The sequence below is a fragment of the Rana temporaria genome, chromosome 3 (assembly GCF_905171775.1).
Source record: "Rana temporaria chromosome 3, aRanTem1.1, whole genome shotgun sequence".
Taxonomy (NCBI): domain Eukaryota; kingdom Metazoa; phylum Chordata; class Amphibia; order Anura; family Ranidae; genus Rana; species Rana temporaria.
The window spans coordinates 312,836,935-312,852,538 of NC_053491.1; the positions used below are offsets into that span (position 1 = coordinate 312,836,935).

At 42.1% G+C, this 15,604-nt stretch overlaps 1 protein-coding gene and 1 long non-coding RNA gene across 2 annotated transcripts in view; both read left to right on the plus strand.

The window, feature by feature from the left end:
• WDR55 (WD repeat domain 55) overlaps positions 1–1,967 on the plus strand; it is a 34,589-nt gene extending 32,622 nt beyond the window's left edge. The window contains exon 9 of the mRNA XM_040344824.1: positions 18–1,967. Within this exon, the coding sequence (XP_040200758.1) occupies positions 18–348 (331 nt within the window). The 3' untranslated portion in view covers positions 349–1,967. The remainder of the gene's footprint in view (positions 1–17) is intronic.
• A 5,705-nt stretch (positions 1,968–7,672) lies between these two features.
• Positions 7,673–8,919, plus strand: LOC120932464. The gene is made up of 4 exons (XR_005747996.1): positions 7,673–7,746; positions 7,840–7,959; positions 8,084–8,161; positions 8,605–8,919. It is a non-coding gene; the product is annotated as an uncharacterized LOC120932464 (long non-coding RNA).
• Positions 8,920–15,604: the final 6,685 nt, after the last annotated feature.

A 15,604-nucleotide genomic window follows, 5' to 3' on the forward strand; every position in this document is an offset into this window, starting at 1 on the left:
TCATTTTTTGTTCGCAGAGCGATTAACATTTTACCTAACCGAGTCATTGGCACTGTGGGCCAACATCCAGGTGAACCTATAGAGCAGCTGGCAAAGTCCTATGATGGAAAGTTCTTGGCAAGCTGTGGCCATGACCAGAAAGTAAAGTTCTGGGATGTTTCATCGATTGGGTCTATCGACGTGGATGTTTACAGGAAGCGGAAGAAGAACAGGCAACTACCTGCCTTAAGTAAGAAGGCATTTGGAGGAGCAGATGACTTTTTTGCTGACTTAAAGGAAGAGACCTTAGAAAACAAAGATGAGGAGGAAGATGAAGATGATGATAGCGATGACACCGACAGTGACTAAAGTAGTCTCTATTAAGATACGTTATGGACCTTTGCTGGATTTGTCGTCATGTTCTTTTTTCACACAATGGGACTTTTCTATACCAGCTCGAAAAAAGGAAATTACCTTTGGCAACCCCTGCAGAGTCTAGCGTGTTTACTATACTGATTTTTAAATGTAAGAAGGGCCGGGTTGTTATTGTACAGCAGTACTACACTCTGCCATTTTTACGTGGTCAGTAGAATTCCAGATCTGAGCATAAGTGCTAAAATGTGCTACTTTAAAATAATTGTATCCATATTTTAAGCACTGGTTGCTTAAAAACAAAAGAAGAACAGAGAATTCAAATGTCATAGCCAGCGCTGTACTAGATTCAGTTTTTTTTTTTTTTTCTTTTATTGTGAACACTTCTTGAGAGCAGAACACTGTATCTCAGTTAAGATCTTATCACATAGGCTTATTGCAGGGCTGGTGCAAGTTTTTTTGACACCCTAGGCAAAACCTAATTTTGCCGCCCCCATTGGCTCCACCCCCTTTACCATACACATGTGACAAGAGGCAGCGCTATACAGGAAGCATCGGCTTCCTCTAGCGCTGGTTTAAGTTCTGCGATGCGCCTCTAATTACACCACCGGTCGGATGGAGCAGCTGCCTGGGACTGAGTTAGTTACATGCTGCAGCCTGCAGACGTGGAGAGAAACCAGTGTCTAGGCAGCAGTGCGCCTAGGATAGGGTCCTACCCTTTCATGTCAGGATGCACTCTACTATATCTATGAGAACTTCCCTGGCTTTTCCACATCAAGTAACAGTGTGTTTTTTTTTTTTTTAGATTAGCACCTGGCCTTACATTCACACATTCCCTAACCTCTAGCAGGTGGATGTTTCAGCTGTATCTCATGCCAGTTTTCAATGTAAAATCCATTATGTAGCCGTTTTCTGCTGCAGGTAGTCCCTAATTTTCTTGTACCCCTCATTGCACTAGAGAGAGAAAAACAGATTTTATCACGAGTCCAAAATGCCTTTTTATAACTCAAAGGAGCCGCTTTAAAACAACTTGGCAAGTATACAAAAATAATAATTACCTGGTGGTTCTGCCAGAACAACAGTCAGCTCCCAATTTCTTGTAGTGGGCTTATAGCACGGAAATACCAATGAACCAGTGTTTGATCTTTTTTTATTTTAACTAATAACTGGACGTAGTAGGTGTGTCTAAGAGCAGGGCTAGGACCCATTCTACTGCAGGATGTTTTATTGATTAACCTTTGTCAAAGCACATACTTGTTGATATATAGGGCATTATTTACTAAAACAAGGTTAACTTAGAATCTGGTGCAGATGTACATGGTAGCTAATCAGCTTCTGTGTGCTCCAGTTTTAATAAAGCTACCCCAATGTCTGCACTGTTGTATACAATTCACACATTTTGTATAGAATTAGTGCACAGCTAATGGAATACAGATTAAACATTTGTTGGTATATGATGTACCTTGACATCCCTAAGCAGTATAATGTAAATTAAGGGTAAATAAGTCTTCAAAAAAGTTTATGTACCAGCTAGCACAAACCTGCAATGTTCAAAAGAGGTTGGCTATTACAGGGCAAGTGGCCTTATTTAATAAACATTTCCTTTTTAAATCAAATTCCTTTTAGTGTCTTAATCTTCCATGACAAATGCTAAACAGCCGCTGCTTGTTTTACTTACATCTGCTGGTTTGATTGATTGGTTGGTTTTTTTGGGGGGGGGGGGGGGGGGGCACAAACTAACTGAAAAAAAAAATACAGCCATTGTGCCTATCAATTGCTGCCAGTGTGCATCCACCACTCACCCGTCCCTTACCTTGTCTCGGTGGGGCAGCAGCAAACGGTGTCCTCCATGCTCCTGTCTTCTCCCGTCCAATCACAGCACCTGTTTCAGCCTATCAGGTAACAGACCCAAGCACCCGATTGGCTGAGAGGTGGTTCAGTGTTAGGAAAGTGAATACTCATTTGCTTTCCTAACACAACACTGAGTGAACTGCGAGTGCCCAGCATGCCGCATGCTGTTCACCCTTTTGTATTCCGATTAGAGCCTATGGCTTTAATCAGGTGTTTCCAAAAAAAAAAAAAATAACCCATCGCTGCAATTCAAGCTCCCAAAAAGGTGCCAGGTACCTAAAAAGGGGGTGACAGTGGCGACCATAGATAGATTCATGCATTGCATGAATCTATCTATGGTGGCAGTCGAGAGGGGGTGGCACCCATGTGCCCCCTTATGAACGCACCGCCATTGGAGTAGGGAGATTTCAACATTACTAATGGTATCTAAACAAGCAGCGTGCCATTAAAGTAGAAGAAAGATCTAACTAGAACTACTCCACTTTCAAGTTTCTGCAGCTCTGGCTCTCCTGTGGAAGTGAGCAGGTAACAATGACTGAATTCTCACAGCCGTGATGGCCCAGCCAATGTCAGCACTCCCTCCTCTCCCCTGCAACAACCATTAAGTGACACAGAGGGAGCTAGAATTGTAGGATTACATGACCAGAGATTAACCAACACAGATGATTTCTATACAGGTGCGGGGGTAGTTATAGATGGGTTTTTCCTTCTACCAGGGGCGGACTGACCAGTCGGGCACCACCCAAGGCCATTAGGGGCCCGGACTCAGCCCCATGAAGCGGTTGTACCACTGTAATATTGCCACGCTGCCCCCCTCCCAGGTGCTTGTACTGTATGCGTCGTGACATCACATGGGACAGACGAGGAGAGGCCAGCGGTGAGCAGCATGTCGTTAGCGGGATTATTACATGCATCTTTTTGGGTTTTTCCCAATATCTGGTCTATTGATACAGAATTCAAGACCAGATGGGAACAAAACCTTTTAGTCTGCTCGAAAAAAATGATGGAACTAATGGTTGAATACTACATGAAAGAACTAAAAGTAGTAGATTGCGAAATTAAAAGAATCTACGATGATAATATTATTACTCTCAATAAAGAAGGTTTTGCAACATATGATGCGCGACTAAAAGAAAACATCCAGAGTTTTACGAAAGAATTATTGGTCAAAAAAGAAGAGAAATTAGCACGAGACAAAATGGCATTTGCCGGCCTCTATGCGTATTCCTGGCCAGTTATGAATGGCCCTAAAATAGGACGTAGGAACCCTGGCCCTTTTAGAGAAAAGAGAAGAACAGTCAATAATAAAGATAAAACTGATTCTGATTCTTCTACTAACTCTCATGTTTCACAGAGTTCGAAGACTGGCGAGAGAGGCCAACGACAAGGACGTAATAACAGAAAGAGAACACAACAAGGTGGTGGGTACTTAAACGGCGCACTTATGAAAAAACGAATTACGGACACTGATGATGCACAAAGTGTAAGTAACTCATTGGAGGCCACTTTATCTAGTCAATTACCATCTACAACCAACTTGACGCCTATGTTTCCCGCCTCTTCACCGGGTGTCTCATCTGAGAATTCTAGCTGTCTTTCTTCTCTCATTCCTAGAATGGACCCGACCCTACGTCAAAACATCTTAGATTCGGCACAAACACTAGCCAGACCTCATAATATAAATTTGTCAGGTGCAATATCAAAAGACACTACCAAAAAATGACAGATAGATCATTATTTTGGACCAATAACCAAGAATACTCAAAACACACACGAGGTTATTCCTGATTCTAATGCCCAAAGACCACCCTTTCTTACCCTGTCTAGACCACCGGTAGTAACCAATGATGCACCTAAACTTGAAGTGATTAACCTATCCAAATTTGCTTTGGACCAACCCGAGGAGGAACTCCTCGGCCTAGGTCTAAATTTTTGTCCAAATAGCGTAACAAATAAATTTAATCTTATTAAAGACTTATATTTATTTGCACGAAAACTTACATTGAAATTTATGTATGACAGGGAGAGAAAAGAGAAATTGGCCGAAGTCGTCAACCAGGAGATCTGGAAAAACTTCACAGTTGCCGACTTTCGAGCTCTTAAAACCCTCATTTCCTTACTGGACGAGAACGATGCCCCTCCAGAACAGGAGATTGTATCTGAGACATATGAAGTGAGGGGAGAGAGATTGCAGCTTTCTATGTACAGGCAGGACCTAGAAATATTGGAAAAAGCAGTAAAGAAAAAATCTCTCAACTTCCCCTCCCTCCATACAAACTCCAATATCTGGGCGTTTCTCATCCAGACAATAAAGGAGGTAGAATTACTCTCCCTGGTCAAACATACAAACTCTAAATTTGTCGCCAAACATGAACTAGCTTTAGACACACTTAGCAAAAACTCTGAAATAATTGTCAAACCGTCTGACAAAGGCGGAAATGTGGTTATAATGGATGACCTACAATACAGGAATATGTGTTGGGACATCCTAAAAAACCGCACTTGGTATTTACCTATTAACAAAGAAATTATTACTAAATTCAATCAACAATTTGATGATCTAATCCAACTAGCACTCTTTGATGGGTCAATTACTAAAGCTATTTTTGATGGCATTCAAGTTCCCCATCCCAGAATTCCAACTTTTTATGCCCTCCCAAAAACACACAAAAATTTAATACAACCTCCAGGCCGCCCTATAATATCTGGGGTCGGCTCCAAAACCGAAAGAGCTAGCATATTCATTGACCAATACCTTAGGCCCCATGTAACCTCCTTGCCATCCTATATCCAGGATACACCGGACCTACTCAGGACCATTGATGGACTTTCAGTACCTATTGGATGCCTCTTGGTGTCAATAGATGTGGAAGCCCTCTACTCCTCAATACCCCATAAAAAGGGATTGGAAATGGTCTCTGGTTTCCTTGTTGAAAAAGGACCCAAAATGGACAAACTTAACTGCTTTGTGCTTAAATGCCTCTCTCACATCCTCACTAAAAATGTATTTTCTTTTGATGGGTCCCACCTCCTCCAGGTACAGGGCGTCGCTATGGGCACCTCTTGTGCCCCTGGCTACGCGAACCTGTACCTGGGGGGGTGGGAGCGAAAACTTTTTTCATCTGAGTCTAATCTGTATTTTTTGTCGTTTATTTTAAGCTGGTTTAGATACATCGATGATGTACTGATGTTCTGGACGGGTACAGTAGCTGACTTACATGCATTCATGAAATTCTTAAACCGTAATGAGTTTAATCTAAAATTTACGATGAACTACAGTAACTCTGCTATTGCATTCCTGGATATCTTGATATATATCGATGAATCCAATGGCATTCAAACATCCCTTTACCGCAAACCCACGGCGGGTAACACCCTTCTACACGCAGCAAGTGCTCATCCTGCCCCACTACTACGATCCATACCCTACAGTCAGTACCTTCGGTTGCGACGCAACTGTTCAGACGATAATGGATTCAAACTCGAATCAGACAAACTCTACACCAGACTTATTATGAGAGGATACAGTAAATCCTGCCTCAAAAAGGCATACAATCGAGCGGCCGGACGAGATAGAGCTAGCACACTTATCAAAAGTAACAAAAAAATATCTGATAGTACTGTTACGCGATTTATCACTACATTTTCGGATCAACACATCCAAATCCGCCAGCTATTACAAAAACATTGGCACCTTATTACCACGGATTTAACATTATCAAAATATGTGGGCAAAAATCCTAGTATCACCTTTAGACGGTCTACGTCAATCAGGGATCGCCTAGTGAAAAGTAACTACTACAAACCGTTAACAAGTACCCCAGAGATACCGGGCCTTTTTAGATGCGGTCAATGCAATTTTTGCCACCTTATGAAAGAAGGCCATATCATCCACCTCCCCAACGGTGGAACACATAGACTATATAAACATGTCACATGTCAAACACATGGGGTGGTATACATTATTTTCTGCTCATGCGGCTGCTTCTATATAGGCAAAACCATCCGCCCATTTTGGAAACGGGTGAAAGATCACATGTACTATATGACTAACGGCCTGCTCAACAAGACCATGGGCCACCATGTCGCCTTTTCACACAAATATATAATTCCATCAGTTCAGTTTGCTGTGTTGGACCATATTACAGAGGACCCTAGAGGTGGTAATCATGATCAGAAAGTGCTACAGCGTGAGACTCAATGGATCTATCGCCTTAAGGCGAATTTTTGGCCAGGATTGAACGACTCATTGAGTTTCAAACCGTTCTTGAATATTTGAATTCCTTGACCATGTCTCCGCCTCTCTCTTTTTTTCGTGAGGAATAAAATATCTGTGATCGAAATAGAATAGGTGCTCTTAGACATATAGGTTTATATCACTTATACTAATCATCATCATTTTTACCTTTAATATATCCCCATGATAGGATAGGATTGCTACAGGCTGTCGGCCAACTCGTTCATCAATGCTGACTTTAATAGTGATTCGAGGGTATTTATGGGTTAGCAAATTGCTTTTTTTGCTATTGCTACAACTATTACAATGGTTTTTTCTTTTCTTTTTTACATTCGCTATTGTTAACCCTATACATCTGAAGACATGTTAATGTTAATATTGATACATTGGGATGGAATCTCCATACCCACACAGGAAGTACTCTGTAACTACTTATTTGTAGATATTTACCTCTGTATATTTATTATGTATATATATTTTTTCTACCCTATGTAATGAAAGTGTATCTTTGTGTGTGTTTCTTGCTCAGACGCCCCTCTGTGGATGCACCGGGTACATGTATGATCAGTATTGTCGGTCTATGAGGGTTAATTTACGCCAACTAATGTTCCCCCCATAACATAACTATCAAACCCGCAGGCTCTCTTATTTGATATTTTGATATCCGGTTGACAGCGGTATTGGTCAATATTTTTTTAATAATTGACATGTGCTGCTTTCTATGTGCAGATACAGTTTCCATTTTTCTTTCCCCTTTCTTTTCCCTCCCTTTTTGTTTCCTCTTTTTATCCTAAATATCATGTGCACCGTCTCTTCACTCACACTAGTGACACTAAACACACTATTATATATTATACCCAATGGATCATTAACGGGGCCTTTTTCTTCCAGTTTACTACTGGGGATGAATTCCCCTTTATAACCGCTAGATGGCAGCCCCAGCATCAATATTAATCATCACAGCTAAGCCATGCTAAAAATCCCAATTCATCATTGTGTGCCTAATATTCATTGGGTGTTTGTGCCGTGATGGCTATTCTTGTGCGTTTTCTGTTTGGGCATGGGGAATTTTTGCTTTGTGCCCTGAACTTTGTGGGCCGTTTTGGGCGATATACCATACTAGTCCGCCTCAGTGGGATCTCTATTTATGCGCCGCACTATCGAAACGGCGCGCATCTATGACGTCATCACGTTATACGTCCATGTGATCCCACAGCCTATATAAATCTGATGCTCATGCAATGGCGCTGTGTCACCGTGTGTACACCCTGGGACACAGACGCATTGCTGCTGCAATCAGTTATAGGGTAAGTCACTTCTTCTGCTCCAAACTTGTTCCCTTTATTTTTACCACACTTAAGAATGACCTTTTGAATGGACACATTGTTTCATCTCAACAGGCCTGTACAAAAGCCCCATACAAAGGCTGCTACAGAAAGGGTTTCTCTATGTAAGCCCCTCCACATTGCTGTTATACTGCCATCTGTTGTCCCAGTGTGCTCAGGACTTCATAAAAATAGGTAACCTGGAGTTTTTGATTAACTCCTTATTTCCATCATAAATGCTAGTCCTTAAAGGCTGTTTAATAGCTCCTTTTGTTATATATATATATACTTTTTATTTATTATTTTTTTACTATTACAGTCCGAGTATTAACTCTTCCTGTGGTACATATCTTCCACCTTTTGGACTTGCAGTCTTGACTCTTTCGACTCACCTAAGGTGATTATGGTGGCCGTTTGGTCTTGTTGTTTTTTTATTAACACCGCAGGAACTATGTAGCAATTATATCCAATGCATTTGTTCACATGATTCTCTTTCCCCCTTTTTACTTATTACTCAACACATTTTCTTCATTATTTTTTTCATTTTTTCTTTTCCTTTTTCTCTTTTTTCTTTTTTCTTTTTTCTTTTTCCTTTTCCCCCCCTCTCTCTCTTTTTCTCTCACGTGTGTGCGTGCATGTATGTGCATTTAGGCTGGTGCATGCATATACACATATGTAGGTTCCTAGTGTTTTCTCTGTCTTATCCTCATTTTTATTATCATTTACTCCATCGTTATTATTATTTTCTATATGGTATGTGTCTGCGCGTTGACAGCAGCTATAATAAGAATTCATGTATTGAAATACTGCCATATATATACATATATTTCTGTCAACCAGATTTTCGATATATGGAAACTTGTGCCTAAAGCTTACCTTCCGACTTGGTATATTTCCATCTTATATGCCCCGTGGACGCACCCATCGAGGGACCACCAGCCATGTAAATACACACTATGACACTTTTATGCATTGCATTTTATTTTAATTCTATATTTTGATTAATATTTTTGTTTGACTAATATGCCACACTGTATCATTGCAGATAAGTTTCTATCTCTCTGCTAACTATATATTCCTCATCTTTGCCCTGAAGAAGCCCCACGGCGAAACGTGCGTTGGCGACTTCGGAGGAATGTACAGTGGTCATTTACTGTTGATGAATTTGTGATAATTTTTCTTGAACTTATTTATTTTATGTATATCCTGTTCAATTTATTTATACGCTATTAAATTATATATTTTTACAAAACTATACTTCCTTGGCCTTAAAGTCTGACCATCAATGTCCACTTGCTTGATATTGTTTCTTCTTTAATATTACATGCATCGGTCACAGTCAGTGAAGCTGAGACACCAGGGCAGTCATCGGACAGAGGGAGATGGGGTGAGTACAGATGTATAAGGGGGGGGGGGCCCTGTGTGTGCGCTCACCCTCCTCCAGTAGCCCCCCTGTGCAGGTGTGAATGGGGACAGAGGGGGTCCCATGGTCTTCTACTGTTCCAAGTGATTAGCAAGTTAAAGCTTATAATGAATTAGCAATTGGGTTTTAACATTTATTTTGGCAAGCTATGCTCAAACTCCTCCCCCCCCTTGTTAAAGGGTGCTTCTAGATTCCAATAAAAGCCTCCGCATGTAAGCTGTGAAAATAGGCCAACGTGTAAGGTTTGTGTCAGTAATTCCATTTTTGTAAATCAATCATGTCATGAGTGGCACAATGGTGTAGCGGGTAGCAATAAAAAAAAAAAGGGTCACTGGTTCAAATCCCAACCACGACAATACCTGCCTGGAGTTTACATGTTCTCCCTATGCCTGCATGAGTTTCCACCAAGACATGCTGGGACTTTAGATTGTAGGGACCGATGTGAATGTACAGTGTAAAGATTTATGCAATTTGGCAGCGCTATACCTTAAATAATAATGCTACATGTAGCAGAGGTCCATTCCGTGCCATGGGATAGCATTAGAGACATAAAAACAGTTATTTTGGGCATAGTTTAAGGGTTACCTCAATCACACATGCATTTTTAACCTTATCAGCTCAGAAAACACAAATATAGGGATGGGGTTACTGTTCCTGTCTTCTCAGCAGTGCGGTCCATGAGGGAGAGCAGGGGCTCTGCACTCACCAAAAATATCCAATCCTCCCGCCTCCACTGAGCAGCAGAAACCCATTACAACCTGCCCAGTGGAAGAAGGAGGGCTGCAAAGTGCTCTTTAATCTATCCCATGAGGGTCCTGCTGAGAGCTGGGGACCCCAACATTCTGTAAAATCCATCACGCCTTGCAGGATGCTTTTAGACATCTCCTTAAGACTCCTCACCTCAGGTCTTGGACAAACCAGATACTGGCAACACATCTTCAGTGCAGCAGTACAGGCTTAAATAGACAAGACTGAGAAAAAGGCATGAATGTTGAGACAGAAGGCACAGACTGTTCTCTGCCAACAATTAAAGTGGAACTTCCGCTCATTGGATTCTTCCCCCTCGGTGCCACAATTGGCACCTTTCGGGTGGGGGGTATCCTTTCCCACTTCCAGGAGTCCAGCTGCAGCCGTGAGGTCATCGCGGGGCTCCCTCCTACCCTGGCCACCAGGCTAATAGAGGAGCGGGCCTTACGAATGCGAAGTAGGGTTCCCGGCGTGAAGCCGAAAGGCTATACTGCTAGGTTCCCTTACCCGCAATGGCGGCAGCAGTGTAGCCTTTCGGCTTCACACCAGGAACCTTACTGCCAACATCGCTAACTCCAGGACAGGTAAGTGTCCATTTATTAAAAGGCAGCAGCTGCAGTACATGTAGAAGCTGAGTTTTAGTAAAGTAATTCAGACTTTATCAAATTGTTCTGCTCCAGCAAAATAAAAGATGTACATTGGGAAAGCGGTTACTGGAGCTAGTAGGGTGCTAGGTAGCCTATGGCTGTAGAATTGTATGCTTAATTTGTGCTGCTTCTTGCATTTACCCTTTATCGTAAAGAAAGACTCCCAGAAGTAGGTCACCAAGGGGGTTTTAAAGGCATCTCCCACCAAGTCTAGATGGGTCCCCCTTCCCAGCTGCAAAGGTTTTTACAGCATTTGCTTGACCGTGCAGGTGTGCCAGAACATTTGGGAGGGGGGGATTAAAAAAAAAAAGGCCCATAACTAATAGTGTTGCTTTCAACAATGGTCCCTACGCCTTAAAGGGTCACTAAGGGAATTTTTTTTTTTTTTTAGCTAAATAGCTTCCTTTACCTTGCAGTCCTGGTTTCATGTTTTCATTGTTCGTTTTTGCTTTGATGTTGCTGTAATTCCTCTCTGTTCTGGACACTTCCTGGTTGTCTGTTTCCTGATCACCACAGTACTGGGAGATTTCTCTCTGTGGTGACTAATCAAGGAGGTGTGATTACTGTGTGTCAGCATCAGTTAACTAATATGTCTCTATACCCTGTAAACAGTCATTTGAGCAAAAAAAAAAAAGAATTTCCTTTAGTGACCCTTTAACTGCAATTTTTTCCATTGATATTTGCTTGGCAGACAGTAAAAATACACATTTGAAGTGCAATATGCAACTTGGCCAGTTTACAGAACCAGGACAGTAGCTCTGCACAGTAATCTGTAAAATTTGGTTTGGACCTCAACTATAGCTCCTGGAACAGCTTCTTACTCTGCACCCTCAGGTACCCATTATAAAAAAAAATACCCAAGGGGACAAGACAGGCCTAGTCTCCCCCACTGGCTTTTGTACAGTCACATCGGTTCCTGCCCTCAAGGAGCTTACGTTCTACACACCCATACATTCTTACCTATATTAGGGGGAAGGAGACATTTAAACAATAAGCATGTCCTAAAGTGTGATAGGATAGAGTACCCAGAAAAACCCAAATTGGGCACAGGGAGAACATGTAAACTCCAGGTGAATAACAGCTGCTTAAGGATTCAAACCAGAGAACTCAGAGCTGCAAGGTAGAAGTACTAAGCAATTCTCCTGCTGTATATGATATCCCCCCCCCAAATGTTATGTACTACTAACCAAACCCCAGATCTGGGACAGATATGGTATTAAAACCACTGCTACAGATGCGAACGGCACCTTGCCAGGTCCAGTGATCTGTCCTATTTAGCCTGTATAATATCCATGGCAGCTCTGAAACGACTCGGGCCCTCAAAAGACATAGGAGGCTTTTTGCATGGCAGTTCTGCAGCCCCGTAACTGAACCAGTCCTTGTGTTCACTGACAGAAGACCAAAATTTCAGCACTCCAATGCATTCACAAAGTAGCTAAAAATTGAGCTCCAGCTGCTTCATAAAGTTTGAGTGATCCTAGCTCAGTCAGCTCATGTTGGCCAGAGCAGGTTAGAAGGCAGGGCCTGCCAGAGGACATGGTTTTAGGAACTGCCTCCATTCGCTGGTCAATGAGGTCCTTAAAGGGTCACTAAAGGAATTTTATTTTTAGCTAAAAAGCTTCCTTTACATTACTGCAGTCCTGTTTTTATGTCCGCATTATTCATTTTTGCTCTGATGTTGCTGTAATCCTTCTCTGTTCTGAACACTTCTTGGTTGTCTGTTTCCTGATGAAAAAAGTCATGAGAGCTTTCTCTCTGTGGCACTAATCAAGGAGGTGCGATTACTGTGTGTCTTAAACCCCTCAGAACCAATCACTTTCGTTTTACAAACCATCACTGCCCTCTATTGGCTCTGTACTTCACAGAAGCATGAAACTAGATGCAAAAACATAACTGAAACTACAGGTACATTATATGATTGATTATCTATTTTTAATCATTTTTAAAAGGAATCAGTTAACCATTATGCCTCTAAAAACAGTCATTTCAGCAAAAACATTTTTTTTCCTTTAACAGCTTCCCCTCCCTACATAAGATGTGCCTGTTTTTAAGACCAGAAACGGTTAGACCCACAGCAGAGGCAGTCACTTTTTAACAAAGTCCTCATTAAAATGGGTACAGGTCTGACATCTGTATGAAAAAAAAAAAACGTATAAAGCGCGGCGCATGCGAACTGAATCGCTTCTGGAATGGAAGGAATGAGCACATTGTAAGGTTTCATCCAGCCTCTGTACAGGATGATGGGAAACAATAGGTGCATCAGAGAGGTCTTGGGGACTTGATAGAAGCCCAAGGCCAATCCTCAATCTTTAAAGTGGTGTAAACTGCATGGGGCAGATCCACAAAGAAATTATGCCGGCGTATATATTGATACGCCGGCGTAATTTCAAAATTCCCACGTCGTATCTTTGTTTTGATTCCTCAAAACAAGATATCTCGGCTTGATCCGACAGGCGTACGCCTTCAGATCTTAGATGCAATTTTTAGGTGGCGTTTCCGTAGAAATCCGCATAGAGTATGCAAATTAGCCATTTACGGCGATCCACGAACGTATGTCGGCCCGGCGCATTTTTCCATCGTTTGCATTCGGCTTTTTCCGGCGTATAGTTAAAGCTGCTGTTCTGAGGCGTACTCAATGTTAAGTATGGCTGTCCTTACCGCATACAATTTTGCATTTTTTGCGTCGTTCGCAGGGCTGTGGAGTCAGTAGATAAATGTTTTGACTCCTAAATGTTTCGACAATCTAAATTTAGTAGGAGTCGGTGCATTGTTTGCCGACTCCAGGTACCCAAAATTTCCTCCAACTCCACAGTCCTGGTCATTCGCGAATAGGAATTTGCGTAGAATGACATCACCGTCATAAGCATTGGCTGATTCCGGTTTAATTTCGAATATGCGCACTGGGATACCCCCAGGGACGGCGCAGTTAATACGTTGTGACCTGACAAACAATGTTTTTAACATAAAACACGCCCCCATCACTTACATTTGAAGTGCACACCCTTACGCCGCAACAGATACACTACGCCACCGTAACTTACGGCGCAAATTCGTTGAGGATTCAAACAAAAGTAAGTTACAGCGTTGTATCTTAGATGCCCGGCGCAGATGTATGTGGATCTGCCTATAGTGGTACATTCAACATAATTGTTCCCCATGTTTGAGAGCCTATGTGTCACTGCAAGACAGGGGCAACATAGTGCCAAGTACAAGGCCAGGCCATGAATACACAACCAGCTACTGTTAGCAGGAAAAGGTTTAGGCAGAAGGCAGTAACCAGGTCACTGTAGACGGGCAACAGAGAAAGCGGCTAGATCCCAGTATCACTTGCAGTCCTCCACACTACACCATTACTTAAAAAACCCTTAGCAAACTCTTTTAGGGGTTGTAAAAAGGTACAATTATTTGTTTCCCCCCCCCCCCCCAAATAGCTTCCTTTACCTTAGTGCAGTCCTCCTTCACTTACCTCATCCTTAGAATAAGGACATTTAAAAGCAAAATCGAAGGATGAGGTAAGTGAAGGAGGACTGCACTAAGGTAAAGGAAGCTATTCAGGATTTTTTTTTTTTTTTTACCATTACAACCCCTTTAACTCTAAGGTTTCATAAAACCGTGGTAGAGCTTTAAAGTCTACCCTTAAGTTGCTGTGTAAACCGGCGGTGCCATATACATCCTCATTATTAATGTGAATCTGACTTGCTTAGTGAAGCAACAGGCTCAATTAAAATCTGAACTCCATAAACAAGAAAATTTACACACATGTAGAGCTTTACCTGCCCGTCACCAATTTCTCTTCTACTTTGTCCGAGTCCTATAAAGCAGAAGAGGCACCTTTCCTATCAAATAGCTTAGGCTGGCACAGTCTGTACTTGGTCTACAGCCTGAAGTGTATGGTAAAATAAAAGTCATTCTTGCCTTAGGGCACTGGCCACCACCAGCTAATAACTGTTCTCAACTCATCTACCCCTATGGAGCTCAATCTAGGCAGCACTAATGTAACAATACCTCACTCACTAGTTGGACCTATGCATTACTCTGTGCCAAAAAGTTGTGCCATGCTAGACTACAGCAGTGACCTGCTACCAAGAAGTAATGGGTGCAAGCCAAATTATCGCCATATTAAAGTGAAGGTTCACCCGAAAAAATAAATTTAACATTACATTCAGCTGAGTTGTCCTAATGACAATCGGCAGTTTTTTTCCCCGTAGATACCGTATTTTCACCGCCGCTTCCGGGTACGTCTTCTGCGGGACTGTGCATTTTTAATTGATTGACAGGCTTCCGACAGTCGCATACTACGCGTCACGAGTTGCCGAAAGAAGCCAAACGACGGTGCGCAGGCGCCGTATAGAGCCGCACCGACGTTCGGCTTCTTTCGGCAACTCGTGACGCGCTGTATGCGACAGTCGGAAGCCTGTCAATCAGATAGGAACGCCCAGTCCCGCAGAAGACATACCCGGAAGCGGCGGTGCAAATACGGTATGTACGGGGATTTAAAAAAAAAAAAAAAAAAAAAACAGCCGATTGTCATGACAACTCAGCTAAATGTTACTTTTTTTGGGGGGTAAACCCCCACTTTAAGCTATTCTTATTAGATTAAAAGGGCAGTTTAGAAAAAAAAGTGTTATTACACCAGCTGCATTTATTCACCTTTCCACTGTTCCCTGACCACATGGTTTTCCAAAAATGAAGCAAAAAGCAGAAGATCTATATCTATGCCAATGCACAACATGCGGCCAATAACTTTCCACCCATGCGACATTGCTCAGCAGTTAGTCGCAAAGCACCAGCACATGTTATTGCACTTCCTTAGGCAAATGGAGTGGTGGGGGAGCAAAAGGAAAATTACTGTATAATCTATCTGCAGGGAATGGCTTTAAAGTAATCCCATTGCTTTGTCCTGCATTTAACTAAACCTCTGGTTAATGGTCCCAGAGTTGAGAAACCCAAAAAACAGAAAATATACAGTCAGGTTTCCATTGTGAAATATGCTAGATCAGGGTTTGACAAATTTGCTTGGAAA